The sequence below is a fragment of the Pteropus medius genome, unplaced genomic scaffold (genome assembly GCF_902729225.1).
Source record: "Pteropus medius unplaced genomic scaffold, Ma_sr-lr_union100, whole genome shotgun sequence".
Taxonomy (NCBI): domain Eukaryota; kingdom Metazoa; phylum Chordata; class Mammalia; order Chiroptera; family Pteropodidae; genus Pteropus; species Pteropus medius.
Window position 1 is genome coordinate 29,911,914 of NW_024354502.1, and position 17,873 is coordinate 29,929,786.

At 39.3% G+C, this 17,873-nt stretch overlaps 1 protein-coding gene across 11 annotated transcripts in view; it reads right to left on the minus strand.

Annotated features, from left to right (window-relative positions):
* ZMAT4 (zinc finger matrin-type 4) overlaps positions 1-17,873 on the minus strand; it is a 373,556-nt gene that overhangs the window by 289,906 nt on the left and 65,777 nt on the right. The window contains exon 1 of one of the 11 annotated variants that reach the window (XM_039853599.1): positions 4,133-4,364. The exons of the other annotated variants lie outside the window; for them this stretch is intronic. Within the exon in view, the coding sequence (XP_039709533.1) occupies positions 4,133-4,150 (18 nt within the window). The 5' untranslated portion in view covers positions 4,151-4,364. Of the gene's footprint in view, positions 1-4,132; positions 4,365-17,873 lie in introns of those variants that run through there. 11 annotated transcript variants of the gene reach the window in all.

The following is a 17,873-nucleotide window of genomic DNA, read 5'->3' on the forward strand; positions in this document are numbered from 1 at the left end:
TTCACAGAGAATCCTACCAGCCAAATAATCCCAGGCACTATCTGCAGGCTGAACCAATGGTCAGGCTACTACATCAAGCTTCTTCTGGAGGAGTTTGCTGGGGCTTTTTTTATTGCCTTATTGTCAATAAGCTAAGAAATGGGAGAAAGACATCTAAGGAAGAAGCAACAGGCCCTTCAATAGCATATAATGTTTGGACCAGAAAGGCACGTGGTGGCATGGTACAAATACACACTGTCCTCTGACCCTTCCAACCTCCCTTTGCCTCCCCTGAAGCCTCAGTTCTCTCCTCGTTGGCTCTGTGTCTCAGCTGGGTACCAGATGACCAGATGTGTGACAATCGTGTGACAATAGTTGTATGACAATAGTTGTGTTAGTGGTTACAGATAGAATAGCGGGGAGATTGGAGAATAGTGACAAATGAAACCTCTTCCTCTTGACAGCAGGGGAGGAGTGGAAGGTCCTGGAATTCTCAGAAGAGGGAGAGTAACAGATGCAGAAATACTTTGTCTCCACAAAGCCCTTGGGAGTCCTCTCTGAGCCTCCATTTCCTAATCTGCTCATTAAGGTCTCATCAGTTCTATTTTAGATCCTGTCATAATGGTCACCACTTCCCAGACCCTTGCCAATCACACATCAATTCTGGACTTGGCCTTGAAAGCCCTAACCTGGGGCTCATATTTATAGCCATGCATTCCATCATATCACCTGACCTGGGGCAGAGCTCTATGACCAGTCATGCCCAATGTTTTGAACGTCCCTATAGTGCACTCCTGTGAGGAGGCCCTTACACACCTAACTCCTCAAAACGTAAATAGAAACTCCACTGGATCTGCCCCATCAGGCATTCCCAGGAAAGAACTAAAAGGTGTAAGGTGCATGATCACCAGACCATAAGACTGCTTTTTATTGCCTATCTAGCCAACATACTTAACTTGCAAATTTACGTTACAGAACTTTAATTCAGAGCATCAGCTGTCCCTAGGCCAAGGGGGGGAGATTAGTGTCACACCTGCTTCCTCTTGGGAGCTTCCTTTTTACTTCGACTGGCTGCACTGATACAACAGCTGGGAAGCTGTTCTCATCAGTGGAATAGAGTATTGATTTAAAAGTCTGAGGCTCTGGAACTCAGGGTATAAACTTTCTCCTCAGATTTATTTTATATAATCCATTGCATTAATGTTGCATATAAAAAATTCCCCATACTTTATAATAAATATTATCCATTCTGCAAATTGCAAACCAATGGCATTCTTGAGCATCCAAAGTGATGTTTTATATTCCATTCACTATCACCACATGTATCTTCCAGTTTATACAAGATGCTGCCTACACAGATTTTTGTCTTTTCCTACTACGAAATGGACGTGAAATGCAAAAGAGATGCTTAAAAACATAACCATGACTTTAGAGTTTCTTTTCCTGTTCTTTGTTTTTCTCTACTTTCTTTTCACTCAGAATCTTAAATAGCAACTCAGAAGTATGAGAAAATAGCGAGGTTTATGACATGATCCCTCAGCACCAGAACAACCTCTCTCGGCCTCTGGCTGGCTGTCAGGGGCAGGAGAACACAGAGGTTTCCATATTTAACTTGCCTTGAAAGCCGCATCTGAGCAGACAGGCTGCATCCACAGTGGATCGTATATCTATAGTGAAATGTGCACCTGCACAGGTTCCAAGATGCACTGCGGAGAGCGATGCTGGGCCCCACTGCTGGCTGTCCTGCTCTTTACGTTACATGGGCCTCAAGTCCTCTCTCACCTTTTCCCTTCAGAGAAATGGTGCCTACAAGATTTACTCAGATCAGCGCTGCAAATAAAAGCAAGAACATTGATGTTCCATCTCAGGATGTTTCTTTGTGTAATGTTTAGCACAGGAGGAGAAAAAGAAGGTGACGAGCAAGTGCTTAAGTCAGCAATTCACAGAGTTGTCTGCTAACCACAACCCTTGAATTTCACCAAGCCCTTTATCACTGTCTCAGTGGTCTTAAAAAACAAAACAAAACAAAAAAAAAAACTTTCAAAACTGCAGACCTACAGTTCTGCCTTCAATACACTAATTAGAATAGTGTCTCCTTTCCTCTCTGGCCCCACCACACACAGCTGCTGCAGAGACAAGGAGGTAAAGGTTCCTGGATTTGCAAGCCTGAAGCATTTTTCACAGTGTTCCTTTTTGCTTCTTCATCAGATCCAATCTGGTATTCTTTTCCATTTCAGCCAAAAGTCATATTGTTTTATCTCTTCCTTTTGGGTGTCGAGAAGCTGCATGAAGTTCTTGGCCAAATAGCCACCTGCTATTCTAGGAGAACTGACCAAAGCCTAGGCAGGATTCACTTCAGCACAAAGCCTTCCGGCCCCATGCAGTACCTCTTCCTCCTGAGTTGGTCAGTTCTCCTGGTCTCCACCTCCAGGAACCCCGGGCTGGTACCTGTGGCTGGCCTGCCTCCAGGCTCACTCCCCTCAGTACAGACGTGCTCCAGCAAAGCCAGGCTGCACACCATTCCCAAGGACTCTGACTTAAGTGCTTTTGTGCCACTGGCCTTGAGTCTCCTTTTCCCATCTAACTGCTGAAACCTTCTTCACACTTCACAGCCCACTCATCTCTCCTTCGTGAATTCAGCCTTATGATCCACCACACCCCACATCCTGCCCCACCAAAACACGGTACCAGCACCTCTCTAGGCATTATGGTGGCTCCAACCTAACATTTGGGGCAACCTGATGTGTCTAACAGTCATGCACAAGTTCATCCCAGCCCTCCAGGAGCCTCCATGCAGTCACAGGGACAGCGCCATTCACCTCGCATTCTTGGGTTCCAGGCTCAGTGCCTGGGACAGTCTAAGGCAATGGTATATGCTCGTTGAATTGAAGAAGACACAATTGAATTCAACTGCCTTGTCACTTGTCCCTTCTCAGACAGAGAAAGGGCAGAATGTGACAGTACCAAGGAATTTTTGGAATTTGTGGAATTTCCTAAATAACAGGGCATTTCAGCTGGGCATATTATGTAACTCCTAAAGTTCCTCAAAGGACTAAGTGCAAAGTCGTGATACAGCAGACCCTCTCCCTTACCCATGGTTTCGCTTTATGCAGTTTCAGTTACCCACAGCCAACTGCAGTGCAAAAATATTAAAATCCAGAAATAAACATTTTATAAGTTTTAAATTGCATGCTGTTCTGAGTAGCATGATGAAATCCCACGCCATCCTGCTCTGTCCCACCCCGGACATGAATCAATCCTTTGTCCAGCGTCTGCACTCTGTTTGTGCTCTTGCCTGTTAGTCACGTAATAGCCAACTCGATTATCAGATGACTGTCACAGTATCACAGTGCTTGTAGTCAAATAACCCTAATTTTACTTAATAATAGCCCCAAAGTGCAAAAGTAGTGATGCTGGCAATTCAGATATGCCAAAGGGAAACCATAAAAAGCTTCCTTTAAGTAAAAAGGTGAAAGTTCCTGACCTAATAAGAAAAGAAAATCACACACAGAGGTTGCTGAGATCTACAGTAAGAACAAATCCTCTATCCATGAAATTGTGAAGACAGAAAAAGAAATTTGTGTTAGTTTTGCTGTTATGCCTCATACTGCAAAAGCTATGGCCATAGTGTGTGATAAGTGCTTAGTTAAGATGGAAAAGGCTTGTGGGTGGGAGACATGAACAGAAAATGTATTCCAATGGACAGCAACGTGCTGTGGCAGAAAGCGTTGAGCCTATAAAAGACTTCAGCAAGGGATTCCTTGAAACAAGTGACACCAAGCCATTTATTGCACATAAGGGATGGTTACACAGGTTCCGGAATAGGTTTGTACTGAAAAATAGAAAAAATACTGGAGAAGCTGCATCTGCCAATGAAAAAGCTGTTGCCACATTTCCAGCAAAGTTGACGCAGTTGATTAGTATTATCCGCCGTTTCAGGCATCCACTGGGGGTCTTAAAACATATCCCCATGAATGAAGGGAGACAGCTGTATCTACACTTAAGAGTCATTATAAAAATGATGTGAGATGATGCATATCAAGATTGGCACAGTGCCTAGTCCTCAGTAAATGGAAGCCATAGCTACAAATAAGATCATGGGTAGAGAAGCATATCAGGCAAAGAGTCAGTTGGCCAGTCCCACACTCCTTACCTGCAACATCCTCCACATTGAGATTGGTTTGTTGGTAAATACACTAGGATGGGAAATGGGGTAAGACCCCAGAGTCCAGGCCAAACCTTCATCAAGGCGTGAGCTAGGTAGGAAGCAGATGAGGGTGCCAAGGGTGCTAGCAGGTTATACTAAGCTGAGTTCCTAGGGAGGCAATGTCAATGATGCAAGCCTGTCACCCTCTCCAGGATTTTGACTATCTCTCAGATTCACAGCAGGAGAGCAAGAGAGCACAGCATACACCAAACAACCTGGGGGGAGTAGTGGGAGTAGGCTGAGGGACGGGCTCTTTGCTCATTCTCTCTGACTCCTCTGTGTCTGTGCAAGTCTTCAAATAACTTTAAATCCAAGTTTGAACCAGGGCAGCCATATTCAGAGACCCGATCTGCAAGTTAATGCCTCACACACTTCTCAGGAAGAACTTTCTAGGGTTCTTGTCCTACTCCCTTGGGAAATATTACCAAGTCTCACAATGGAATGCGCTCTTGCCAGCCTGCATGGCTCTGTTCCAAGGTCCGAATACCAAGCTGTTAATGTATGACACCCCACAGTGGGCAAGACATCTTATTTTTCAAGCCCTGCTTGCAAGCTATATGAAAAAAGATGTTGCTAAAAAAGCAGAAAAGAACACTTAGAAACTAATAAACATCTCTACTCCATGACTGATTTTACCTTGAAGAGCTGCCTTGAGTTTCCATATGCTGCATAAATCCACCCTATTTTAGAGCCACTGAGGTCCCCACTGCATAGTCCTAATCACTTCCAACTTCTGTCGGCTCTGACAGAGGAAAACTTCACCGACAAAGTAGATAATTTTACTTGCTTTCCCAAAGCATCCCTCGGCTGAGATTAATTTTCTCTTCCCTTTACTGCTGTTGCTGCTATTTCTCAACTTTACTTCCTAGGACTTCATCCTGAGCCAACGCAGTGTTTTATCAGTGAATAAAATAACAGTGAAATTATAGGCAGTTTTAGTGTACAGACCAACCTCCACCCATCCCCCTTCTCCATTTTAGGTTTCTGAATTGTTCCTACCATTTAGAGGGCTTTTTTCACACCAACATTTCCTCAATTGACTATGAATAAGACATGTTCCCAGTTCACACCTAGTTTAGCTAATCTCTTCTGGTGTCTGTTTGTCTATTTCTATCAATAGATTGGTGATGATAGATGGAAAGATAGATAGATAGATAGATAGATAGATAGATAGATATAATCAAATCTGTTTCTATTTCTCTCTTCTCTCTGTCTCGCTCATATATGAGCAAAGACAGATATATGTTGTATCTCTAATACATGTAAATGGAGAAACACAGAGTCAGACAAGAAGAAAAACAATTTTTTCTTTTTTATTCCAGATTTAGAGATTTGTCCTCTTCATCACTACAGCTTTCTCCTGAGTACTCTGAAAACTTTCCCAAATGGTTTTCTATGAATACACAAAAGAAAGGAAGCTATTCGGAAATTTAAAAGCATAAAATTGTGTCAAAAACACTACTAATATACCTGGAAAATAAATCAATCATTACATGAATCAATCTAGTGATCATCTTAACAATCTAATTTATTGGCTGACCAGCTTTGGAGCTCATTGGCACAAAAGCTATTTAAAAACAGTAAGCCCCAAAAGGAGTGATTGATAGTGGGCTCTGATACACAATATAATTTAAACCAAGGCTTCTCAACTGTAAATAAAAAAAGAAATTCTCAAGTGTCCACAAGAACAAAATCCTCAAGGATGTGATGATGACCCCTATCTGAGAAACAATAGCTTACTAATATAAAGTCTTATTCTATAAAAATCTTTTTTTGTTATTATAAAAAGGGGGAACATTTCATCTCTATACCTGGCAAAAATATGTGCATTAAAAATTATCATTAAAAAATACTTGAAGTTTACAAGAATTGATAGACTCTCAAGATTACATCGATGTTCCCAGTTTGAGAAACACCATTTTAAACATCTTACATATGGATGGCTCAACAGGCAGTGTGTGAATACTCACTTGGGCTCTTGGAGCTATAAAATTCTGAACCTCTAGGGAACCTAATGCAGAGCACCATTGTCAGGATTTTGCTTTGTTTATTTTCTTTTCTTTTCATATTCAGGGCATTGAGAAACGACTTTATTTCCTGAAGACATGAATAAGTATTTCCTCATGATCACTCGCATGACAAATGTACAAGTACGGAAAAGCAAGCTTTCCTGAAGTGAGACCTTGAGCAGCCTTAATCTTCGAAAATGTGTTGCCATAATCAAGACTTTGTTCTATACATTAAGCAACCACCTTTCCCCTTTATAATTAATTATTAAATATATTAAATACATATCTAGTCTACAGAAAAGAAAAAGAGAATTCTTTTGATTATTTTCACATTCCATTAAATAGAGAAGAATAAACTGATTTTTCTTCCTAGCCAAGTCACTCTAAATCTCTGTGATGAATAGCACATACCTACACTTCTCTAATGCTACTTACACCCTTCTCATTTGTATGGCTGTCATTTCTGCTCCTGTCATAACTCCCTCCCCTAAATGAGTACAAGATCTTTGTCTTTTTCAGCTATGGATCCCTGCAGAGGAGGAAAATGGAATCTATTATGGTACATTTTCACAGTGTAGATGTTCCAGAAATATGTTGGGAGAATAAATGCAGGCAAACATCAGGGGGGTTCATCACTACATTCCTAAATTGTAAAATTCTCAGAAACAAGTGCAAGTCACCCACCTCTGAGGATCCTGTACTACCTGGCTTACCCGAACATAGAACACTAGCTGGTATGTCCTTCTGCACCCCACTGTCACAAAAACGAGCTGAAGAGACTTGCAGTTTCCCAGATGAACATTCTCAGAGAATAAGATAAGACCGTCTTGATTTCTGAAGTGAACCCTAAAAGTCTGAGCATTCTAGATGGTGGTGAAGCAAGTTCCATGTCTTTCAAAAATTTCAGAGATGGCCCTTGACTTTATGATCCAGTGTGGCTCTTTATTTTTATTAAACAGAGAATGTGCATCCTTGCCACATTAATACTTTACCTATAGGATTGCTTTTCCAAGCAAACACATCTTTGTCTGTAAGGCGCTAATGCAGTAAACATTACTTTGTATTCTTTTACTCAGAAAACATTTCAAGAAAAATTCTAAATGTAATAGAAACCAAGTGACATCAGATTAATTTCAAAACTTTGTCTCCTCCTCAGTGGAATCGGCCTATTGATGAGGCACGCCAAGCCATTCCAAAGACATTTGGGTTCTTAAAGTACCTACACTTCTCTAATGCTACTTATACCCTTCTCATTTGTATGGCTGTCATTTCTGCCAAGGGGTACCACGCTCTTTTAGTGCTCTCAGCTTATTCAGCATCAGACTTTTATTTATTTCTTCCAAATGTGGTCTTGCCTATGCACAGTCCCAAAGCAAAATAACTTGATGAATTCTTTGCACAGTGACACAATCAGACTAAAACAGCTTTTAAACTAGGAAAATCTCATTATCATATGGCTTATTGTTGGATTGGATAGAGTACAGGTCAAAGCATGTCTCTGTATCATCATAATTACATACATTGAAAAGCAGACACAAGGCAGGAACAGCCAATAGGGCAGGGGTCAAACATGTCATTAGCAAAATAAAGAAGATCTACTATGACACTTTCTTTTAAGAAAATAAAACTTTTTCTTTAGATCAAAGGAAACTACTGTGGGAGCATCTGAAACGATAAAGGTTTCAATAAAGAATGTTATAGCACTTTGCAAAGAAAATGTAGTAATGAAAATGCAGCTTAAGGATGAAATTGAAAAAATAAAAAAACAGCATATTTTGGCTTTTTATTATAGGATATTTAAGAGACAGTTCGGCAATAAATGTTAACATCTTTCTAACGGTTGGGAATGCAGTTGTACAAAGCTGAAGACTCACCTTGACTTATTGACACAGCTGAGTTTTCAGTTCCATTGCTCATTCCCAGAGGAAATGCAACACACTGCGAAAAAAGTGCTTAACCTCACTAGATAAGTGGAGCTAGGTGTGAGCTACCGTTACGTGGCCACATTAGGCATTTTTATCCAGGGGAGGCAATAAGAAAAACGGAGGGAAAAGGCAAGCAAATCAGTAAAGAGAAAGGGAAAAAGACCAAAATGTAAAAAAGGAAGTCAGAAAAAAAAAAATTAACCTTCAATAGGGTGTTTATCCTGGATATCAATTAAGCAAAACAGCTGGTATTCATTATGTCCCTCTAGGTTAAAATATAGTGAGGAAAAAGAAAGAAACTAAAAGCATGGCCCTGTTCTCAACATGATTACAATTAAGTTGAAGAACAATGATTAAAACTTGGTTAAAGAATAGAAAGAAAGTAATATATCATTGAGAACTAAATTACACAGAAATTATATGTGTGCTCATGTGTTACAGGTTTGTTAAGTTACATTTCTCTGAAATTTTAATGTAGAAATTGGTTTAACATTGAACAAATGAACAGATATTCCTGCTTTAGTATAAGATGGTTTAAAACTATAAAGATATCAATTCTCTTCAAATTAATTCTTAAATTTGACAGAATTCCAATCAAAATGTCAACCAAATTTGTAAATTTATTCAAGTATTTATGTAAACAACAAAAGTATACACTGCACAAATACCTAAATCAACTCTGCAATAGAAGAGGAAAAAGCTGTGAGTTGTAGCTTTAAGATATTAATAACACAAAGGCATAGTAATTAAACACAGTATGGACTGGCTCAGATAAAGACAAAAAATCACAGAACAGAATAGAAAGTTCTGACATGAAGTTAAGTACTTGTGAAAAATTAACATATGGTAAACATGACACCACAAATCATGAGAAAAGAATGGACTGTAGATGGTGGTAGAAAACTGGTTCACTGTACAGAGGAAAATCAAAGTGGCTTCCTACCTTACACAATATATAAAAGTAGGCTCCAAACAGGCTTAAAGACAGGAATGTGAAAAATAGAAGTATCAAATTAATAGAAGCTAGTATACTTTAAAAATGATGAAATATGGTATTGGGGGAGAGCTGGACCACAAAAAAGATGAACAAGTGGGTCCTAGAGCAAATTAAGCCTGAAACATCCCTGGAGGCAAATATGACAAAACAAGTGGTCCTACTTCAAGCAAATCATGAGAAGGCAGGGTTCTTTGGAAAAAAACAATAATGCTGAGAAAAATAGAAGGCAGCAGTAAAGGAAGAAGACCAAATATGAGATAATTGACTCTATAAAAGAAGCAGGCATGGGTCTGCAGCTGCTGAGCAGGGCTGTTCAGGACAGGACAGTGTGGACATCACTCGTTCATAGGGGCACCTGGAGTAAGAGCCAACTCAAAAGCATGTAACGCACACAGTATATTAAATGTTTTTGTGATTTATCTACAGGAAAGACTTCTTAAACAAACTGTAAAGCAAAAAGTTTACCAAATTTATCATATAAAAATTAACAAGCTTAACAAATAATTAACAAAGCCCATCGTGAACAGATATAATTAAAAGATAGCCAAAGAGAAGATATTTCCAATGTCTAAAGCCAACAAGGAATATATGAGAAAAGCAAAAAGAAAAACAGGAGAATAGAAAAACTGACAAAGGATATGAACAAGAATCACCAAAAAGAAAAGGAAAAAAAAATAAAGGAAAACTCTGAACAAAGCCATTTATTGGCAGAGATGTGGATATGGGAACATTCATATATCAATCTTCTCCTGAGCAAAGCTTAATTAAATTAAGCAAATGTGGCTTATGATGCACAAGTTCCACTCTTGTCCACACACCCATCTCAGATAAGTCCCCACACAGGTTCTTTAGGAAACATGTTTAAGGATGTTTGTCACAGCACTTCTTTGGTTAGTGGGGCACTGGAAGCTATCTGAATATACATCCCCGGAGGGATGGGAAAATCAAAACATGACATGTTCACCAGGGAAGGTTGCGCAGTAGTTCAAAGCAAGCAATTAAACATAGATGTAGGAACATGGATGGTTCTTAGAAACATACTGCCGAATGAAATAGCAAGATAAGAATGAGATTCTTATCACAATGCCAAAAACATGAAAAATACATGCCTACTCTGTGCATAAAGACTTCCTTCCAAAGAGTACAAATAGAAAGGCAGGAAAAATACATTTACAGTGGAGAAACCTGACAAATACTGCCTAGAGCTAGGAGATGAAGATCAACATCAAGAGTGATAAGTCATATCAGTAATAGTACCCTTGATATGATATGAGGAGAATGGCACTTTACCTCTGTGATGCACTAAGAACACATAACCCCATTCTGATCATAAGAAAACCATCAAACAAATCTCCATCGGGGGTCATTCTACTAAATACCTGACCAGTAATCCTCAAAATTATCAAGGTCATCAAAAACAAGAAAAAGCTGAGAAACTGTCACAACCTAGAGGAGCCTAAGGAGACCTGATGGCTAGATATAATGTGGAATCCTGGACAGGATCCCAGAACAGAAAAAGAACATTAGGTAAAAAGTAAGGAAATCTGAATAAAGAACAGACTTCACACTTTATAATGAATGTTATGTAATAATAATGTATCGATATTGGTTCATTAGCTGTGACAAACATACCATAGTAATGCAAGATGTTAACAGCAGGGGAAACTGGGTCAGGGTATTTAGAAACACTGTACTATGTTTGCAACTTTTCTGTAAATCGAAAACTATACTAGAATAAAAATTATTTTATAATACGTGGGTCCGCAAAGCAACACACATTTTAAAGAACTACGTACAAATAAAAAACATTTCAACCCTAATAAATGGTTACCCGTTGCGGGATACAGGGAGGATAGATATGAGGGGTGAGGATAAAAAGAAAGAAGACCCCAGCTTCTCATGTTACAAAAGAAAGAACTAAAATCTGGAAGGGTTAAGTGACGTAGCTACGATTGTACTAACACCACAGCCCTTCTGACCTTGAGTACACCAAAAGCTCTTTTCATAACTCAGGGCTGTTCTGCCTGCTCTGGGGATAAACTGAGAGTGAATTCACTTCACGGAAAGGAAACTGGGGAATTTAGCAGGTGAGCCAAGAGAAAGCAGGAACTATTCCATGAAGTGGAAAAAGATGTTGCTTAGAGGCTTTAAAGCAAGTGACAGCACCCTGTAGGGCTCCCCAAGTTAAACCTGGGAGTTCGCATTAAGACCATAGAAAACTGGGGAGAAAAAATAAAGGACATTACTAAGAGCCAAACCTGGAGAAGCTCAGTTTCCAAAAGACACATTTACTAACAGTAAGTCAATAGCTACTGAAGAAACTAATGAAAACAGAAATGGGTGGGATTCATTTCTTGGACCAGAAGGCAGGGACACTTCCCTAATTAGGGGCAGTTTGTGACTACAAGGCAAGAACAAGAAGAATATTTGTGGCAGTGATAGAAAAGAATTTTGTTCTATTTTTCGTATTTTCTTAGTAAAATCAAAAACTTCCAAACTGTCTCTAGGCTTTTCAAGGTAAAGAAAGGAGGTCCTTTCTTCAGTTGAATCAGTAGAGAGTGGACATAAGAGCCTTTCCAGCAGCTGGCAGAGTGGTGCCAAAGACTGTCCCAGAGCCAAAGAGAGCTGAAGGGTTGGGCAAGGAGTAAGGAGCAGTAGGCACAGGAGAGGTAATAGGAAGGTGGCACAGGCACTTCCTGACATTTCTGTCTTTATGTGATCCATGGGGAATTCAAAGTTACAAAAATACTATTCAAAATTACATCATCTCAGTAAAAGCCTAAAGAAACTAATTACATTCTCAAATCACAGAGAAGGAGGAGAGCATGCTGGCCTCAACATCTTCTCTAGGCATCAGAAGAAATGTAGGCAAAGACACATGGGTTAGATTAACACTCAAGTCCACTACTTAGGTCATTAGGCTTTAAGAATCCCTTAAATATCTTTTTAAAAAATCAACAAGCCCAGATGGCTCAGTGACTGCAAGGCCAGAAATGCATATGTTTTCAAGTGAATGCTGGGAATGGAAAGCTGAAAGAAAAAATGTCACTGTCAATAACCAATCAGCACAGGCTGGGATCTGAAAAGCAACTGATACGTGCTTCACCACAGACGTGTTCACAGGGAGAAAGTCTTTTCTACCAGAGTTTATCAAGGAGTTATGAGTCAATTCAACAAATATTTCTTTATAAATTATGATACATTCATATAATGAGAATCTACGCCACAATTAGATTTTAAAAATGGAGAGCATAGCATGTTGTCATTTGCGAAAAATATATTAAGAGAAAAATTAGGTTGCATCTATACACACAGAATATTTCAAAGAAAATTGGTCACACGAGTTTCATCTGAGAAGAAATGAGTAGCTGAGAAATAGGAATAGGTGGGAGACTTTTCACATTATACACTGTTTTACACTTTTTGAATTTTGAATCATGTAAATTTACTGCCTCTTCAAAAAAATGTTAAAATAAAAAGATTAAATATTTATACATGTATACCCCGCTATTTTCTTCAAAAACTTTAAGAAGACATATCAAAACATATCTACGGCTAATGCAAAAGGATAAAATAAATAATTGAGAGATAACAGATTTAAAATAAAAGCAGTGGGGCGGGGGGGAGGAATAATAATATCCAGAGGTAAAATGAGCACAATAAATGTGTACAAAGACTGCTGTCTTAGTAGCTAGACATCTCCATGAATTTGGCAGCTAAAGCAAAGCAGCATATCCGATCAGAGACCCAAGTGCCTACAATGAGCTGGCCTCTCAGGAGACGATCTTTTTCTGGTAAGGGAGAGCGAAGAGAAATTTCTCTTATATATCCATCTTTAGAAGACACTGAGATACCAGGGACATGTCCTAACCACAGCTCACAGTTGGGGAGCCCCTCCAGAGACTGCCCTGGGACCACCTGGGTGAGGAGTGGGCAGGCCATTCACCATCCAAGGGCCTCAGAGCTCAGGGCCTGCAAGGTGAGGAGGCTGGGCCCAAAAAGACAGCACAGAGAGGAACCCTACAAGTCGGACACGCCACTCGGTACACAGGCTCCAAATTACAACTGGAAGATCTTTGTGCTTCACAAGTTAAATCTGGGAAAAAGAGAGAAAATCCTAACTTGACAGCATATTATCCCTCTGTCTTTTAGACAAACAACACATGGTCACTTCGGTTTCCTCCACGGCACTGTGAGGAAACAGACATCAACTTCACAGCAGCCTGACACCTGACTTCCAGAGTTGTGTTATTTGTTTGTTTACCAAGACCACTTTCTTTGGGAATTACAGCCTTTCCTCTCTTTCTCTTTCTTCTCCACCCCTGCTCCCCATCCTCAACATCCCTAAAGCAGGTCCTAATCACCATGTCCCCTCTACTGTCACACTCAAGGCAATGTCAAGAGCAAAGATGGTAAAGCCTCTGTCAGCTTGAGTTTTAAAGAATTACGTGGCACAAAACCCTCTCTGCTAACCTGTAATGGGCTGTAAGTGTGAGCAAAAAATAAAATTTTATCTCTTTTATTTTTACTTCTAAAATGCTGAGATTGTAATCAGTTAGCCTACTTTGTCTAATATACAACTTGGAGTTCTCCTGTAACAACAACAATAACAAAAAAAAGACTAAATATCTAACACTGACTTAGCAAATGGATAGTAAGTAGAAAAGGTACAGATATAGCAGATCCAGGTTATACAGTGGCAAATTTGGCAAAATTATTGTGTACAATACCATGGAAGGCAGACCACCTGCATAGTGAGCTTATTTTCCTAGGAGAAGTTGATGGTTCTGTGCAAAGTGATGGTTATAGTTCTAAAAGAACTAGAACAGGATGGAAAAACAGAACACATATATGTATATATTTCATTACTAACTGTTATTGATGTTTGGTCCATTTTTTTTTTTTTAATGAAAGAATCAAAGAACTATAAGAACCATAATGTATAACTGGCACATTAGCAGAGAGAAATAAAACAAAATTGAGTTATGTCATTTAGGACTTAAAAAGAGTTGGAAAAGTCATTTGCCAGTTGCTTCCTCTCACCAAAAAGTAAGAGATGTCATTTTAAAAGACATTGTGTGTTGAAGACCCAGTGAGGCTTCTCAGTTACACACATAGTGGCTCAGGACTTTGGCAAAAATCAGATTAAAAATATGTTCCTTCCATCTACTTTCAGATAAACTCGAGGTGGCCAACATTAAACTGAAAAGTAGAATGAGGTACAGAGGTGAGCAAGCAATAAAATAAACAGCCCTGAAATTATGTCTAGGAAAGAACTGTATGATATGAGAAACAGAGCTTTCTGAAAAAAAAAAATAAATCGGAAGCTTTCTATAATATTGAGATCATAATACTAAAGCAATTATGATCTTGAATTCGAAAAGCTTTGAATATGCATTAAGCCTTAAATCAGTCTCAAGCAGGAAGTGGGCTGTAACTGCTGGCAGTCCCCAAGGAAGGTCTAGGACCCGAGATCCATTTCAGGGGTCACTGAGAAAAATGAACAAGAAAGTCCCTCCTAGAGAGGAAGATGAGAATCTATGTGGGGAACTTTCCCTACTTCCTGGAAAGAGAATCTTCACAATGTCTGCCCTGCAGGATGCCAACTTTGGTATGGACCAGTGACTACTCTTTGTCTTCTTTTCTTCCTTCTTTTGAATGGGAAATGTTACCACTACTATAAAGTATAGGAGGAGGAAAGGTACCCTTTCTCTTTTGTTCATAGGTTACTGAACCAAAAGGAATCATATCCATACCAATGACTGAGTAGAATTTGAAGTTGTCTCTTACAGAGGGGATGTGTGTGCTCTATGTGCTAAAGGAAGAATGAAGTGAATATTTGATGACTAGACTGTGTGGCAGAGATGATCCCATGTGTTTGCTGAACACATTTCATTTACCCACACACATAAACAGCATTTTCCAGCTTCCCCTGCAGTTAGGTGAGACCATGTGATTAAATTCTAGACAATGGAAGAATGTAGCCTGGCTCCTAACATCCACTGAATGATATCATATGCTCTCAGGAAACAAGAACTCATGCTGCAGGGCATATTCTGCCTACTCTTAACCAATGAGTATTGAGCACACACACCATCTGACAACTGTTATTAGCCATTGTGTGTATTGTCTGAAGTTGAATGTGTTCTTCACACTGAATTCTCTCTATGAACGATTTATTTTGTGTTCCAATTAACTATTTCGAGTAATAATAATTAATAAAAGGTAAGATGACTAGACTTGCTAAGATAAAAAAAATATAAAAAATAGTGACAAATTTTATAGATGCTCAAGAGTCTTTAATGAAATGGTCAAGAAACAGAGGTCTAAGACTATCAGGCAATCAAAAATAGGATGAAGTCCTCTAACATTATGGAGGGTAACAAGAATTGCTTTAGCCTGGGAAAATGCACCAATAATTATATTAACAGCATCTGGGAGAAATTAAGCATGTCATGACTGCAAGAGATTCAAAGAGACTGAAACGGTAATTCTTAATGTACAGTGCAAAGAAGGCATTTTCACAGAAATTCTTCTCTAAAGATCTTTTATTATCCTCACTCAATATTTGCATTTTTAGAAGTGCATTGCCCACAATACCCAGGATGGGTGTGAACCCAGTGAGCCCTGACAGTATGCAAGTCCAGTTAGTGTAATCCCTGGCAGGGCTGATGGCAGCAGAAGTACAACATGCTATTAACTCACAGCTCTGAGGCATGGGGAAGAAATTGTCCAGCCTGCATGCTTACTCAGGCAGTTAGAAAAAAAGAAAAAGAAAAGTTGACAAGGTGTGAAAGAGAGACTAAGGAAAAGAAGGCATTAAAGTACCAGAAAGTCATGAGACTTTAATCAGCATATATTAAGGACCTGAATTTTCACCTTGTCTCTACCCATAAAGTACTTATACTCCATCTACTATTAAACTTAAAGAAACCAGAAGAGTGCCCTTTAGCTATTCCCCTGGATTAAAAAGAAAGCTAGGGTAGGCCAAAGTTCTTTTGGAATGTAATCAAAACTAGTAAAAGAAGAAAAATCTATTTCAGCATGCCTCTGTGGGCCCAATGTGGCTGGTGCCACACTGATCAGAGAGCAATACTGGATTCCCTGGTGGGCTGATGAAGTTCATTTACCAGGATTGACATTACTTCAAGATTCAGAGATGTTTGAAAGATTTTTCATCTGTTTAGAGAATTTTCTTTCCTATAACTATAAAATCATCACTTATACCTTGAAGGCCAGTTCCCAGGCATAGATTGACTCCCAATGTATACCAGTGCCTCTTCTGGTGTACCCGTCGGTGCTTCCATTAAGCCTGAACCACTGCTTTCCTCCTCTAGTCCCCATCCTCAGCCTCTTCATCAGACTCTAAGTGCCAATGAGCAACAATCATGGGCAAAGCTCTATGGTGAGTGCTGTAGAAATAAACTTAAAAACTCAGTGGATGACACCTGCCTGCCCTCAGGAAGCTTACAATCTTGTTTGAAGGTGCCAGGACACCTAAGCCGCTAATTTCACAAGGAATATTTAATTACACAAATGCACAGCAGCACAAGGGATATTAGGGTTCATAAGAAAGGGCAAGCAGTAGGGGTTGGCACATTCATGGCTGGGTTCATTGGGCCTGCCTAACAAGAGTTCTCTCTCTTTCCTTCTAGGTCTGCTCATTCACCTTCTTCCTTTAGCTTCACTCAAAAATAATAATAATCTCTCTATCCTTTCAGTTTCATTTTTCATGGTCTTCTCTGTATAAATCTTATTCTCCATACATGCCAAAAAAAAAAAATCACTCCTTCACTCATGCAAGCAACTCTTTCTCTCTGCAGAAAATTAGTCTTTAGCCACTACAGCAAACTACTCAAGTGATATTCAGTCACTCTCATTTGAAAGCTTGCTCTTCCCTTCCGTGTCTGTGTCTACGTGTTCTATTAATTCAGACCATTTATCCAGTGAGCAGAGAAAATATCTAATTATAGTTTCCACCAAAATATTAACATGTTATTAATGCTTAGCAAGTAAGGAAAATAATAATGCCCTTATGTTTCCCTTTTTTTTCATCTCAGGACTCCAAATGCAAAAAGAGATTTTAAAAGTATAACGTGAAAGAGTCTGGTCCATTAGACATATATTAGGTTTTTCTGTCCTGCTATATAAAGGTCCAGCCTTCTAAATGGGGCATGCAACTATTAAGCATTAAACTATCTGCTGTTTTTCTCTCCTGCTTCAGAGATCTGGCACATTAGTCTCATGATACAAGTCGCATCAAAAGCTGTTCTTGTCCCAGCGATGCACTTTGATTGCCACCAGTAAATTGTCATTCAGAAATGCTCAATTATACTGTTATGCTCCCAAATGCTTAAGAAACTCACAAGAATCCAAACTCTCCTTTTCTTTATGCCCTGACCCCACCTTACCTATATGTGTTCCTGCTCACCTTCCTTCCTTACACAAATCTTCCAGTCCAGCCAGCCAAGCCTCCTCAATGATCCTTGGAGATATCAAGACTTCTCATTCCAGCAACTCCTAAATTTAGCCCATCCACTGAAGCCTAGATAATTTATACAGTCCCTACAGATCTTTCTTGACCATAATAACTCTTGGTGATGACTCACTCTTTTGAATTTGGATTATGCAAATATCTAAAAAGTTAACAGCACAATGTAGCATATATCAGAATGTCAAATGGGCAGAAGAACTAACACTCTGTTTATATCAAAATAGATCAGCAGAGCAAGCAGCAGAATTCTACAGATTATGTT